At 50.9% G+C, this 11,442-nt stretch overlaps 2 protein-coding genes across 6 annotated transcripts; one reads left to right on the top strand and one right to left on the bottom strand.

Annotated features, from left to right (window-relative positions):
• The first annotated feature begins 404 nt into the window (after nucleotides 1-404).
• On the top strand, nucleotides 405-7,556 carry SLC37A4 (solute carrier family 37 member 4). 5 transcript variants are annotated; one of them, XM_066246264.1, is made up of 10 exons: nucleotides 405-452; nucleotides 1,676-2,017; nucleotides 2,893-3,125; nucleotides 3,440-3,683; nucleotides 4,192-4,350; nucleotides 4,597-4,682; nucleotides 5,173-5,286; nucleotides 5,503-5,568; nucleotides 5,910-6,048; nucleotides 7,426-7,556. In XM_066246264.1, the coding sequence occupies exons 2-10, from the start codon at nucleotides 1,870-1,872 to the stop codon at nucleotides 7,494-7,496; spliced, it is 1,260 nt and encodes a 419-aa protein (XP_066102361.1). In that variant the 5' UTR covers nucleotides 405-452; nucleotides 1,676-1,869; the 3' UTR covers nucleotides 7,497-7,556. The 5 variants fall into 5 exon arrangements, with proteins under 5 accessions (XP_066102361.1, XP_066102346.1, XP_066102357.1 ...); XM_066246249.1 differs by lacking the exon at nucleotides 7,426-7,556 and adding an exon at nucleotides 6,168-6,850; XM_066246252.1 differs by lacking the exons at nucleotides 405-452; nucleotides 7,426-7,556 and adding exons at nucleotides 594-747; nucleotides 6,168-6,850.
• On the bottom strand, nucleotides 7,509-11,394 carry TRAPPC4 (trafficking protein particle complex subunit 4). The gene is made up of 5 exons (XM_066246308.1): nucleotides 11,156-11,394; nucleotides 10,826-11,000; nucleotides 8,867-8,970; nucleotides 8,095-8,221; nucleotides 7,509-7,846 (listed from the first exon to the last, which is right to left on the bottom strand). Exons 1-5 carry the CDS (start codon nucleotides 11,328-11,330, stop codon nucleotides 7,768-7,770), a joined length of 660 nt encoding a protein of 219 aa, XP_066102405.1. The 5' UTR covers nucleotides 11,331-11,394; the 3' UTR covers nucleotides 7,509-7,767.
• Nucleotides 11,395-11,442: the final 48 nt, after the last annotated feature.

The following is an 11,442-nucleotide window of genomic DNA, read 5'->3' as shown; positions in this document are numbered from 1 at the left end:
TGGGCCGCCATGGCTCGATTGATTCCAGCATGTCAGACCGGGCCGCTGAGTATGGCTCCCTGAAGCCTCTGCCTCAGGCGCTAAAAATAGCTCGGTTGGGAGCAGCGCCAGATGGGCAGAGCATCGGCCCATGACGGGATTGCCCAGTGGATCCCGGTGGGGGTGCATGTAGGAGTCTGTCTCTGTATCGCCCGTACTCTCAAAAAAAAAAAAAAAAAGGTTTGATGAAGGCCATCAAGTAAAAAATAAAACATAAGTGTCCAATCCCTAAAGAGCGCTGTCCTCGCCCTAGCACCAGTGTGAGCTGTTGTGCGAAGTCTCTAAACCCTTGGGGAGTGGACTCTGCTCTCCAAAACCAGGAGACGGCGGCGGAGGCCCCGCCCTACCCGGGGCGCAGGCGCAGACTCCCGTCGGCCTCGGCCGGTCCTATTGCGGTCCCGGGCTCTGTACAGGTAGGAGGCAGTGTGCGGGGAGGGGCGTATTTTGGGGGTGGGGCTAGAGGGGGAATCTCACGGCCTGGGGCCCCTTTGCTGGAGCCCCAACAGATGTTGTCCAGCTTCCGTTACAATTCCGAGCTGTTCCTGCGGCTAGCGGGCGGGGGGAGAGCGGCAATTCTTGGGTCTGGGAACCGACGAGGCGCTGCCCGTGACCAGAGCACACCTGCTCCTTTGTGACGAATCTGTCCTGTGTCTCCGCGCCTCTCCAGCTCCCGCACCCGCGCCCGGATCCACTCCCAAACAGTTTCTGGTGTGCTGGGTAGCTTGAGGTCACCGGGCTGGGCAGGTGCCGAGAGCCCGCCGCCTCTCTCCCTCCTCCCCATTCTCGCCGCCCGGCTCCCCAAGCGGAGCCTTCGGGAGACTACGTGTGGTTTTCTACTCCGCTTGCGCCTGTTTCTGCTTCAGTTGCTTTTCCAGCCGAGAGGAAAAGCCGGGGGAGGGGCGTGTGGATGAGTAGGGAGTATAGGGCAGGCTGCCCGGGCACTGGGAAGCCGGGCGGTTGGGCATGGCTACCTGAAATCTGCCGGTGCGCCTTCTCACTCAAGGGCCGTTCAGTCACCTACCTCGCAGCTCCCAGCCCGCCAGACGGGAACTCGCACTAACGCCACAGGGTAAAGGAGCAGAGGCAGCTGAGTAATCCTACCACGACCCCAGCCCCTATGGGAGTTTTCGGTGTGACTCTGTGGGTCCTGAACTGGGAAGGTCCTCCTTGCTTACAACTCTGGAACTATCAATAAAAAGTTACACCCCAATGCTAAGCATTGGGAGTTACAGGGCTTGAGGTCAGTTCTAGAAGACTTGGAAGTTGGGGTTTGGTGTCCAATTGAGTGTGTGTGTAGAAATGAACCGAGCACTTAGTGCAGTGCCTGGCAACCAATAAACCCTTAATAACCTTTTGTTGAATAAATGAGAAGGTGGTTACTGAGGGAGCAGGACTGGAGAGGGCCATTCTAATTCATCCCACCCTTGCCTCCCCTGGGCTCATGCAGACAAAAGTAATTAGGTCGAGCCTTTAATCACAGTTGATTACACAAGCAGAAGAACAAGGAAGAGCAGGGAAAGTAGACATCATGGGGACACAGGGTGCAGGCCTGGTTCATAGGCACTGCCTCCCTCTGGGGCCCCTGTCCTGCCCCCACAGCTTGGCCCTCATTAATCTGTTTTCTTGTCTCCCTCAGGACACTGGGTTCTCTCAGAGCTGCCCCAGGCTTAATGATTGTCCAGAAGGTGGCTATAAAGGGAGCCTGGGAATCTAGGTGGAGGAGGGAGCAGAAAAAGCCTAACTCAGCAGATCTGCACTCAAGAGAGCAGCAAGCAGGAGCTGTAGTCAGAGGCTCCGTGTCCTGGCCAGTAGGGCTTGCTGACTTCCACCATGGTGGCCCAAGGCTACGGTTATTACCGCACTGTGATCTTCTCGTCCATGTTTGGAGGCTACAGCCTGTACTACTTCAACCGCAAGACCTTCTCCTTTGTCATGCCATCGCTGGTAAAGGAGATCCCTTTGGACAAAGATGACTTGGGTGAGCCCTCAAAGAGTAGGGTGGTGGGCCAAGGGACACAGGACCAGTAGGACAAGATGAGTGTTTGTGGCAGTGTGTTGTGTACAGCCATGTAATGTGTGGAGTATGCACAGCTAAGGCTAAAGGAGTATCTATCTATGTACCAGATGAGGAGGCTCTGAAATCTTGGTACTCAGATGTAGGTAAAGGATTCTGAGTATGATTCACACATGTCTGAGATGGGCTGCTTATCTGATATGCCTGTGTGCCTATTATGCACCTGTACCCTCAGAGGCACTGTTTATGCTGAGTGTGTTTGGGAGGGTTTTGAGTATGGTTTCCACATCTGTGTGGGTACATGCTAAGATCTCAGAGTGCTTGCTGGCTACTGACATTGTGGGAATTGGGAACTAGGGAATTGGCACAATGTGGCCTAGCAGGTTACCTTTCCGGAGGAATAAGGACCCTGACTGCAATTCTAAGCCCTTCGCCTCATGTTCAAAGGTGGGGCAACAGAACTACCACTAAGCCCTTCGCCTCATGTTCAAAGGTGGGGCAACAGAACTACCAGAGGCCCTGGGTTGGCATCCAGGATGAGGGGGCAATCAAGAATATGTATATCCCGAGGAAGATAGCTACATTGTCCTTCCCCCTCTTTGCTTCCTGACAGCTGTAGCTGGAACTATCCAAGAGGCTAAAAAGTCATGGGTCAGCCTGGGGCTAGTGCTGATGGTGAGGCAGGGGTAGCAGGGCCTCAGGAACAGTGTCAAAATTCCAGGTCTCACTCTGCCCAGCATTTCTACCCACCTGACCCCATGCTTCTTCCACCCTTCCTGTGCCTTTGCCCTGGCCCCTAATCCCCCAGGTTTCCTGTCTCCTGCTTCTGTCCTCTGCAGGGCTCATCACTAGCAGCCAGTCGGCAGCCTATGCCATCAGCAAGTTTGTTAGTGGGGTGCTGTCTGACCAGATGAGTGCTCGCTGGCTCTTCTCTTCTGGGCTGCTCCTGGTTGGCCTGGTCAACATTGTCTTTTCCAAGAGCTCCACAGTGCCTGTGTTTGCTGCTCTCTGGTTCCTCAATGGCCTGGCACAGGGGCTGGGCTGGCCCCCATGTGGCAAGGTCCTGAGGAAGGTGAGTGTCTGCTTCCAAGGAACCTATTTAAATTGGCCTAGAGGATATCCAAAGAGTATGTGGGGGGACTGGCTCCTCTAACCCCCAACCCAGAGCAGTTTCCTCAGGAGTTTCAGTCCAGCTCCTATTGCTTGTCAAGGTATTTTAGGAGCCTGAACATGGGATCAGGTGGCAGATGAGGGAAATGGCCCTGCCAAGTAGAAGTGCCCTCTCCCTCATCCCTGTAATGTGAGCTCTGGGTCTGTCCCACTTGATTCCTTCCTTCAACATGGGCTATAGGCTGGGCACCTACTCTGTACCCCTCTGCCCCACAGTGGTTTGAGCCATCTCAGTTTGGCACTTGGTGGGCCATCCTGTCAACCAGCATGAACCTGGCTGGAGGGCTGGGCCCTATCCTGGCGACCATTCTCGCCCAGAGCTATAGCTGGCGCAGCACGCTGGCTCTGTCTGGGGCGGTGTGTGTGGTTGTCTCCTTCCTCTGTCTCCTGCTCATCCACAATGAACCTGCTGATGTTGGACTCTGCAACCTGGACCCCACCCCTTCCAAGGGCAAGAAGGGTGAGCACCCACCCAAGCTAACCCCTTGGCAGCTTTCATCATTCATTTGGCAGACTTTCACTGAAGACTAGCTGTATACCTGGCCCTGAGCTAGCCAGGGATTGGAATATAGGGATTGGAATAGTGATAGAAAGTGGGTGGGGAGTAAATAAAACTCCATTCCATGAGGCAGTTTAAGTACCAGATGAATGGCAGAGCCAACAAATGCTAGGATTCATATTATATCCTGGTCCTTGTTCACAACAGAGGCAGACTTCCCTGTCCTGGACAACATCCTAAGCTTAGTAGTTTGGGTGCTTTCCTCCATCTGCCCTGGTCCTCAGTATCTCTTTCATTCATTGAGGCATGCAGTGAGGAAGAGGGCAGAACAGTGGGCGAGGGGGTACCTTCCTGCTGATTCTTGGCTATGTGGATGGACTCTGTTCCTGTGGCTGGTTAATGAGTGGTGGGGGCTCAAGGGGGCTAAGGCAGTAGAAGCAGAGCCTAAGGCCTGGCCTCCTTCCACCAGGCTCCTTGAAGGAGGAGAGTACCTTACAGGAGCTGCTGCTGTCCCCCTACCTGTGGGTGCTCTCCACTGGCTACCTTGTGGTGTTTGGAGTAAAGACTTGCTGTACTGACTGGGGCCAGTTCTTACTTATCCAGGAGAAAGGACAGTCAGCCCTCGTGGGTAAGATGAGTGTTGGGGCAGGGGTGGGCATAGAGAGCAGGAGCCTATGCAGGTGATGAGAAATGCAGGCCCAGCTTCCCTTTATCCTCTTTTCCTCTTTCCCTGAGGCTGGACACTACTCCGGCAGTTGTGGCCAGTCACCCTTGGGGACATTATACCTCTCTGGGTTTAAGCCAATCTGGGGCGACCCCAATATAGAACACCTTTCCACCTTTCCTTTCCCTCTTCCCACAACTCCCACTACAGGTAGCTCCTACATGAGTGCCCTGGAGATTGGGGGCCTTGTAGGCAGTATTGCAGCTGGCTACCTGTCAGACCGGGCCATGGCAAAGGTGAGTGGGCAGAAGGGATAGGAAGGGGGAGGATCCCTTGAAATCTTCCCAGCACTACAGGGGACAGGCAGCCCTGGGGGCACAGGCAGGTTGGCATATGCTAGAGATTATGGTGGGTGAGTTAGGAATGAATGAGTTCAGGTTATCTTTGTTAGGGATGTGGAGATAAGGGTCTTGGGGAAAAGGGCCTTAAGTGATGTCAAGGTAAGACAGAATCTCTTTCAGCCAAGCAGTGGGCTTCTCCACAGCCCCAGGAAGACAGGCTGGGGAGGGACAGTGCAACTTGCCAGCATGTATCCTGTATCCTGAGCCCGCCCCATGTGGAGGAAGGGATATTGTGGAGTTTGGCCTTAGAACATAATGAGCAGGTCCCAGGGCCTCCCAGGCCAAGAACTGTGGTGGGACTGCCAAAGACTTGTCAGGAGAGACCTGCTGTGTCACAGTCCAGGGGTGCTCTTAGGGTTTGACATTACTGGAACTGTCTCTACAGGCAGGGCTGTCTGTCTACGGGAACCCTCGCCATGGCCTGCTGCTGTTCATGATGGCTGGCATGACAGTGTCCATGTACCTCTTCCGGGTAACTGTGACCAGTGACTCCCCCAAGGTAAATAAGGAGGGCCTGGCCCAGGGCAGGCACAAGGATGATGAGGAAGCAAGGGTCACTGACTCAGTCTCCTCCTCAGCTGCAGCATGGCCCAATTTTCTCTACCTCTCAATTTCCCTTTCCAGTTCTGTTTGTACCTTAGTGCCTCTCCTCTGTCCTTTGCTGCTCTTCCTCACATGTGGTTCTGGTTTTCTTCTCTTCCCTATGTTCCTCTAGGATGTTGTTTCCTGGACTCTGGCTCTTCACCCTCTAGCTGAGCTCACAGGCTTTAAGGAACATGAGGTGCCTTTTCTGTGGTTTCTCTCACCTTTGTCTTGAGCATTCTGCATTGCCCCTTGCCAATCCAGCTTGCATACACTATGAGAAGAGACAGCATCTAATTTGGAGGGATGGCTTGTATACTTCCATCACCTACCCACTCAGACCACTGGGTTGGCTCTAGTGTGGCATCTGCTCCTCTAGCTCTGCACTGTCGATTGCATTGTGAACTGGGATAAGGGAGGTCACCGTCTCCTTACTACAACTATTTGTTCCTAGGGGCCAAGCATTCCTCTCCTGTGGTAGGGAAGGAAGGTAGGCAGGCTTTCTCAGACTCTAAATGCTACCCTGCACTGTCCTTGCAGCTCTGGATCCTGGTGTTGGGAGCTCTGTTTGGTTTCTCCTCTTATGGTCCCATTGCCTTATTTGGAGTTATAGCCAATGAGAGTGCCCCTCCTAACTTGTGTGGTACCTCCCATGCCATCGTAGGACTCATGGCAAATGGTAAGTGATACTTTCTAGTTTCTATCTCACCCCATCATAAGCCAGTTAGAGGCTGGGGCAGGCCCCACTGGCTCTAGTCTCACACATGACTCTGGCTCTTCCCTCCTTCTCCTTGGCAGTGGGTGGCTTTCTGGCTGGGTTACCCTTCAGCACCATTGCCAAGCACTACAGCTGGAGCACAGCCTTCTGGGTGGCTGAAGTGATCTGTGCAGCCAGCACAGTTGCCTTCTTCCTCCTACGGAACATCCGCACCAAGATGGGCCGAGTGCCCAAGAAGGCCGAGTGAAGAGTGCAGGCTCCAGAGCATCCTTTCCCACCTGTACAGGGCTGGGAGGAAAGAGGGCTCTGCACTCGCTAGCACTGAACTTTTGACTTCCTTCTGCTTTTCCCTAGCTCAGGTGGCACTGGAAATTATTGGTGGCTAATGAGGTCCCAGTTTGACATTCTTGCTCTATTTAAAAGACAACTTTTGTTCTTGAACTCAATTAGCTCCTATTTGCTGCCTTCAAACAGAAAACCCCTGCAGTCAGGAAGTCTCCTATACCCTTCTCCCCTAGGCCCTGCCCTGCCTGACCCCATCCCATCGCCACCAGAAGTGAGGCTCCTCCTGCAGCTGCAGGGCACCCATAGCCCCCCCCTTTGCCCTAAGGCCTCTCATTAGGGGGGAAACTACAACTATCAATACCTCAGACTCCAGGGGAAGAGAGGACATCACTCTCATTATCCTAGGTGCAACACAGGAGAATAGGTGGGAGGGTAGGAAGACTTGCTATAGAGGATTAAAATTGGATTTGATACTAAACACTGTGTGTCATTTTTGCAAAAGAGGCAGTATAAGCCAGAGACAGCTTTCTTTGGAAAATACTCCTTTGGTGCCTGCTCGTTCCTCCCCAAAAGTGAGACTTTATTTCCCTGGAATGGGAAAGCTGACATGAAGTCCTCTAAGTTCATGGCTCCTCTGCCTTCAACGTAATGTTGTATAATTCAACGATCATTTCAGAGATGAAGCCACTGGGGTTTCAGGCAGATTAAATAACATGATGAAGGAAGGCAGCCTAACAGTGGCTGATGGTGTAGTCAGAAAGCCTGGGTTCAAACTCAGGCCATCAGTAACGGGCTTTGAGACTTGGAGGTACATACACAGACATTGTACCTTGCTAAATCTCTTGTCCATAATAGAAGGTACCTCTGAGGTTTGGGTGAGGATTCAGTGAGATAAAGCAGTAAAGCCTGGCTGTAAACACTTGAAAAATGTTCCATCATCATCACCCCCACCCCCACCCTAGGAAGTCAGTAGCAATGATGAAATTAGAACCAAGCCCCTGATTCAAAGTTCCACATTCATTCATTTAATGAAAAAATTTTTTTCTTTACTAGAATATCTCTCCAGAACTCCCTCAACATTTCTGTCTCCCCTCCTGGGCCTTTCCACCAAAACCGTCAATTAGGATAGCAAACACTGAAATCCCAGGAATGTTTATTACCGCATTTATGGGCCTACCTCCTCCATAAATAATCTGTACAAGTTGGGAAGCAGGACCATGATAGATACAAGAAGGAAGAGAGTATTATGACTCAACATCCTCCCCTTTTCAAGTATACTAACAAGGCTGCTGGGATTCCCATTGAAATGGAACCAGCAGGACCTGTACGACAGGATCACAGGATCGACTAGAATTGAGGAAGGGGTGAGACAGGGTGATTTGTTGCAGGCTCAGCCTATGACCCCGGTCCAAATGTTCCAGCTTTCTCTGCCACCTCCAGGGCTAACTTCAGGTTCTGGTCAAACAGCTCACACCTACAACAGACCCAGGAGGCACAAATAATGAGGACGAAGTGTGAGGCTGAAGGCCCTCTTCTGACTTTGGGTGCAGAGGCAATGAATGACCTAAACTCCAAGGAAAATCTTTGGTTTCTTAAATAAGTAAAAGGCTACTCACTTTTGTTTTATTTAAAAGTAACTCTTATTACACTTCAAAATGACTTTGGAGAAGAGCACACAGGTTGGGTTAAGGAGGATGTGATTTGGGGAGTGGGACCACCTACCTGATGGGCATTTCCAGGGAGTAGAATGGATTCTTGAGGGCAAAATCTGAGTAAATCTCATAAATCTTTCGGAGAAGAGAATCTATTCCAGCTTGCCTCGGGTCTGCCAGAACTACAAACTTGATCCCTGGAGAGGGGCCAGGAATGTTTACCAAAGAGTAGAGAACGCAGCAAGTAATGTCATCCTGTGTTTGAACAACACTTTCAATTTTGCAAAGCACTTTCATCAGCTCATTTTAATTTTATCCTTATTGCTCCACAAAGCAGGAAAGCTTTTAAACCTTAAGGTGAGACCAAAGAACCGAAATGACTTTACCACATCACCCAGCTGACTGAGACCTGTCTTTGAGTTTTACCTTTGTCACTTCTAGTCTTGAAGTTCCCTTAGTAGAAAATGCCAGGCAAGGGACAAACTCAGGCAATTTTCAATTATCTGCATTAAGGGACTGAAGCAATGACTCTCATGATCCAAAGGTCATTTTCATCTGGTATTCAAATATACTTTCCAAAACATGTGCAACATGAGAACATTAAGGTGAGCTTTATTTATGCACAGGATAACCTGGGCTGAACACACTGGGTGGTGTGGACAAAAATCGGTGTTGGATTAAATATTACCTTTGGATTCACAAAACAAATAGACATGTCTGTACAACTGTCCCAGGAAAAGATACTTGCTACCCTCCCACCCCCAGTGCTTAACAAAGCTCTGGTTTATCCCTTCCCCCAACCTGTCCCACTGCATCCCTTTGGCCTATCTGGAGATGCATACCTGTCAGTGTCTGGAAGCAGTGAAGTTTGAATGTGTCTGTCTCCAGCATCTCAATGCCTGAGCTGCCCTGTTCAGGAGACAGCTGGGAGCCGATTGCGAACAGCCTATTTGCAAAGGAGGCAAAGCTAGGAATGCACCCCCCTGCTGAAAGGAAGGGGTGCTTCCTAAACATTTCCACTGAAGTGACCTTACCTGCTGACAAGTTCACATTACAGCTGGAGTCAGTCAGAAGAGGCATGTGAACTGCCTAGCCACTGTATCAAAATGTCTTTAAAAGCCTGACCAGGCGGTGGCGCAGTGGATAGAGCGTCGGACTGGGATGCAGAGGACCCAGGTTCGAGACCCCGAGGTCGCCAGCTTGAGCGCCGGCTCATCTGGTTTACGCAAAAGCCCACCAGCTTGAACCCAAGGTCGCTGGCTCCAGCAAGGGGTTGCTCGGTCTGCTGAAGGCCGCGGTCAAGGTACATATGAGAGAGCAATCAATGAACAACTGGGGTGTTGCAACGCGCAATGAAAAACTAATGACTGATGCTTCTCATCTCTCTACGTTCCTGTCTGTCTGTTCCTGTCTATCCCTCTCTATGACTCACTCTCTGTCTCTGTAAATAGTAAATAAATAAATAAATAAAAGTATATATTCAAAATGTCTTTAAAATTCATTTAAATTCTGAATGGCTCTTACAATAGATCCTCAAGTAACTTCATTATATTTCCCCCCCCCTTTTTTTTTACAGAGGCAGAGATAGACAGGGACAGATAGGAACGGAGAGAGATGAGAAGCATCAATCATCAGTTTCTCGTTGCGAGTTGAGACTTCTTAGTTGTTCATTGATTGTTTTCTCACATGTGCCTTGACCGTGGGCCTTCAGCAGACCGAGTAACCCCCTGCTGGAGCCAGGGACCTTGGGTCCAAGCTGGTGGGCTTTTGCGTAAACCAGATGAGCCGGCGCTCAAGCTGGCGACCTCGGGGTCTCGAACCTGGGTCCTTCCGCATCCCAGTCCGATGCTCTATCCACTGTGCCACCACCTGGTCAGGCTACTTCATTATATTTTAACACTGATGAAATGCCATAGGAACTTAACTTTTGTTCATATCAATTAGCCTATGGTAAAACTGGTTTCATTATACAGCTGACACTTAACAGGGGTTTGAACTGTGTGGGTCCACTTACACAGTTTTTTTCCCCAATAAATATATAGTCAGCCCTTCCTATCTCCAGGTTTTGAATACAAGTATTCAACCAACTCTGGGTCTAAAACAGTATCTTTGACCAGCATGTGGGCATCACTGGATGCAGAGGACTGACTGTATGCATTGTTCTATGTCATTTTACATAAGCAACTTGAGCATCCATGCATTTTGGTACCTGCACAGGTCCTGGAACCAATATGCTGCAGACACCAAAGAATGACAGCAGTTGTTTTGGGGAAGTCAAACGTTATAAGTGGGGGATCACAACCTTAACCCCCTGGTTATTTAAGGGTCAACTGTATTTCCTTCTGCTTAAAGTTGCAGAACCCTTTGAGGAAGTGAAATGAGAGCTTACTGTACACCCATACTTTGCTATACAACATTTTACATTAAAAACTTGGGGTAAAATTAACATTGGGACTATGTGCCATGGTTACTCACCCTGAAGCTAGCAAACCCAGCACATCTCACACTGTAGCTCAGAGCAGAAAAAGATCTTAAACATCAACTACAAAAATGGAGAAACTAAGGCTTAGAGAAAAGAAGCTGACTTAAGCAACATCACACGACTGCCAGTATTACCTAAAACCTAATAATCCTGAATCAACTTTGTTTTTTCATAACACAAGAACTGATGATTTAAAAGGAAGTAGAGAAAGGTAAGCACTGACACTCAGGAAGCTGCCCGTCGATAGAAACACACTAACCCAGGCAGCCTAAGAGCCAAGTGCAAGCCAGCAGGCACTCGGCAGGCTTGGAGGACTTACGAGTGGAACATGGAGGCCAACATGAGCTTCTCATTGGAGGTGAGGCGGGGCCGGCCGAATCGAATGGACACCGGGTAGTTAGCAGGGTTGCCTAGGTACTCCAGCACCTCTTTCCCATCTGCCGTGTACTTGCCGTTCACGTCTATGCCATTAATAGCCAGCACTGCATGGCCCACTGCAGAGGTAAGGCAAGGGTCAACAGAGCCCCACCCAGCGGATTCAGCCGAAGGAACAAGGACTCGGCGGCGTCCCTCACCCCCAAGCAGTTTTCGCAGCACCGTCCACCCCCCGACCCCTGACCCCGGATCCCCTCCCCCGAGTCTAGCCCACCCCGGATGCCGTCGCGCTGTCCGAAGGCAACCAGCACTCGCTCGTCGTGTAGTTTGAGCAGCAGATCAAGCGGATAACTGAAAGTTTTCTCAGCCTCAGCGCGTGGCGCGTAGCTGTCCAGTTGATAAATAAGGCCGCCAGCTTTGTTCACCACATACACACTGAAAATCGCCATCGCTGCTGCCGCGGCGCCGGACTGGGAGGCGGCCAGGCTTCACCACCCCCCCCCCCCCAACCCCCAGCAGCAGTCACGGGACCCGCCCCGCCCTCCACATCTTCCTCGAAGC

This window comes from Saccopteryx bilineata, chromosome 1 (assembly GCF_036850765.1).
Source record: "Saccopteryx bilineata isolate mSacBil1 chromosome 1, mSacBil1_pri_phased_curated, whole genome shotgun sequence".
Lineage (NCBI taxonomy): Eukaryota > Metazoa > Chordata > Mammalia > Chiroptera > Emballonuridae > Saccopteryx > Saccopteryx bilineata.
Note: the sequence above shows the minus strand (reverse complement) of the source record. Positions and strands in the feature narration are given on the sequence as shown.

Excerpts from the sequence above, each read along its gene's own strand:
- SLC37A4 (XM_066246249.1), top strand. The coding sequence starts at position 1,870 with ATGGTGGCCCAAGGCTACGGTTATTACCGCACTGTGATCTTCTCGTCC. Across the intron at positions 2,018-2,892 it reads TTTGGACAAAGATGACTTGG|GGCTCATCACTAGCAGCCAG; the intron begins GTGAGCCCTCAA and ends TGTCCTCTGCAG. Across the intron at positions 4,351-4,596 it reads AGGACAGTCAGCCCTCGTGG|GTAGCTCCTACATGAGTGCC; the intron begins GTAAGATGAGTG and ends CTCCCACTACAG.
- TRAPPC4 (XM_066246308.1), bottom strand. The coding sequence starts at position 11,330 with ATGGCGATTTTCAGTGTGTATGTGGTGAACAAAGCTGGCGGCCTTATT. Across the intron at positions 11,001-11,155 it reads ACAGCGCGACGGCATCCGGG|TGGGCCATGCAGTGCTGGCT; the intron begins GTGGGCTAGACT and ends TTACCTCTGCAG. Across the intron at positions 8,971-10,825 it reads TTGGCCTCCATGTTCCACTC|GCTGTTCGCAATCGGCTCCC; the intron begins GTAAGTCCTCCA and ends CTTTGCAAATAG.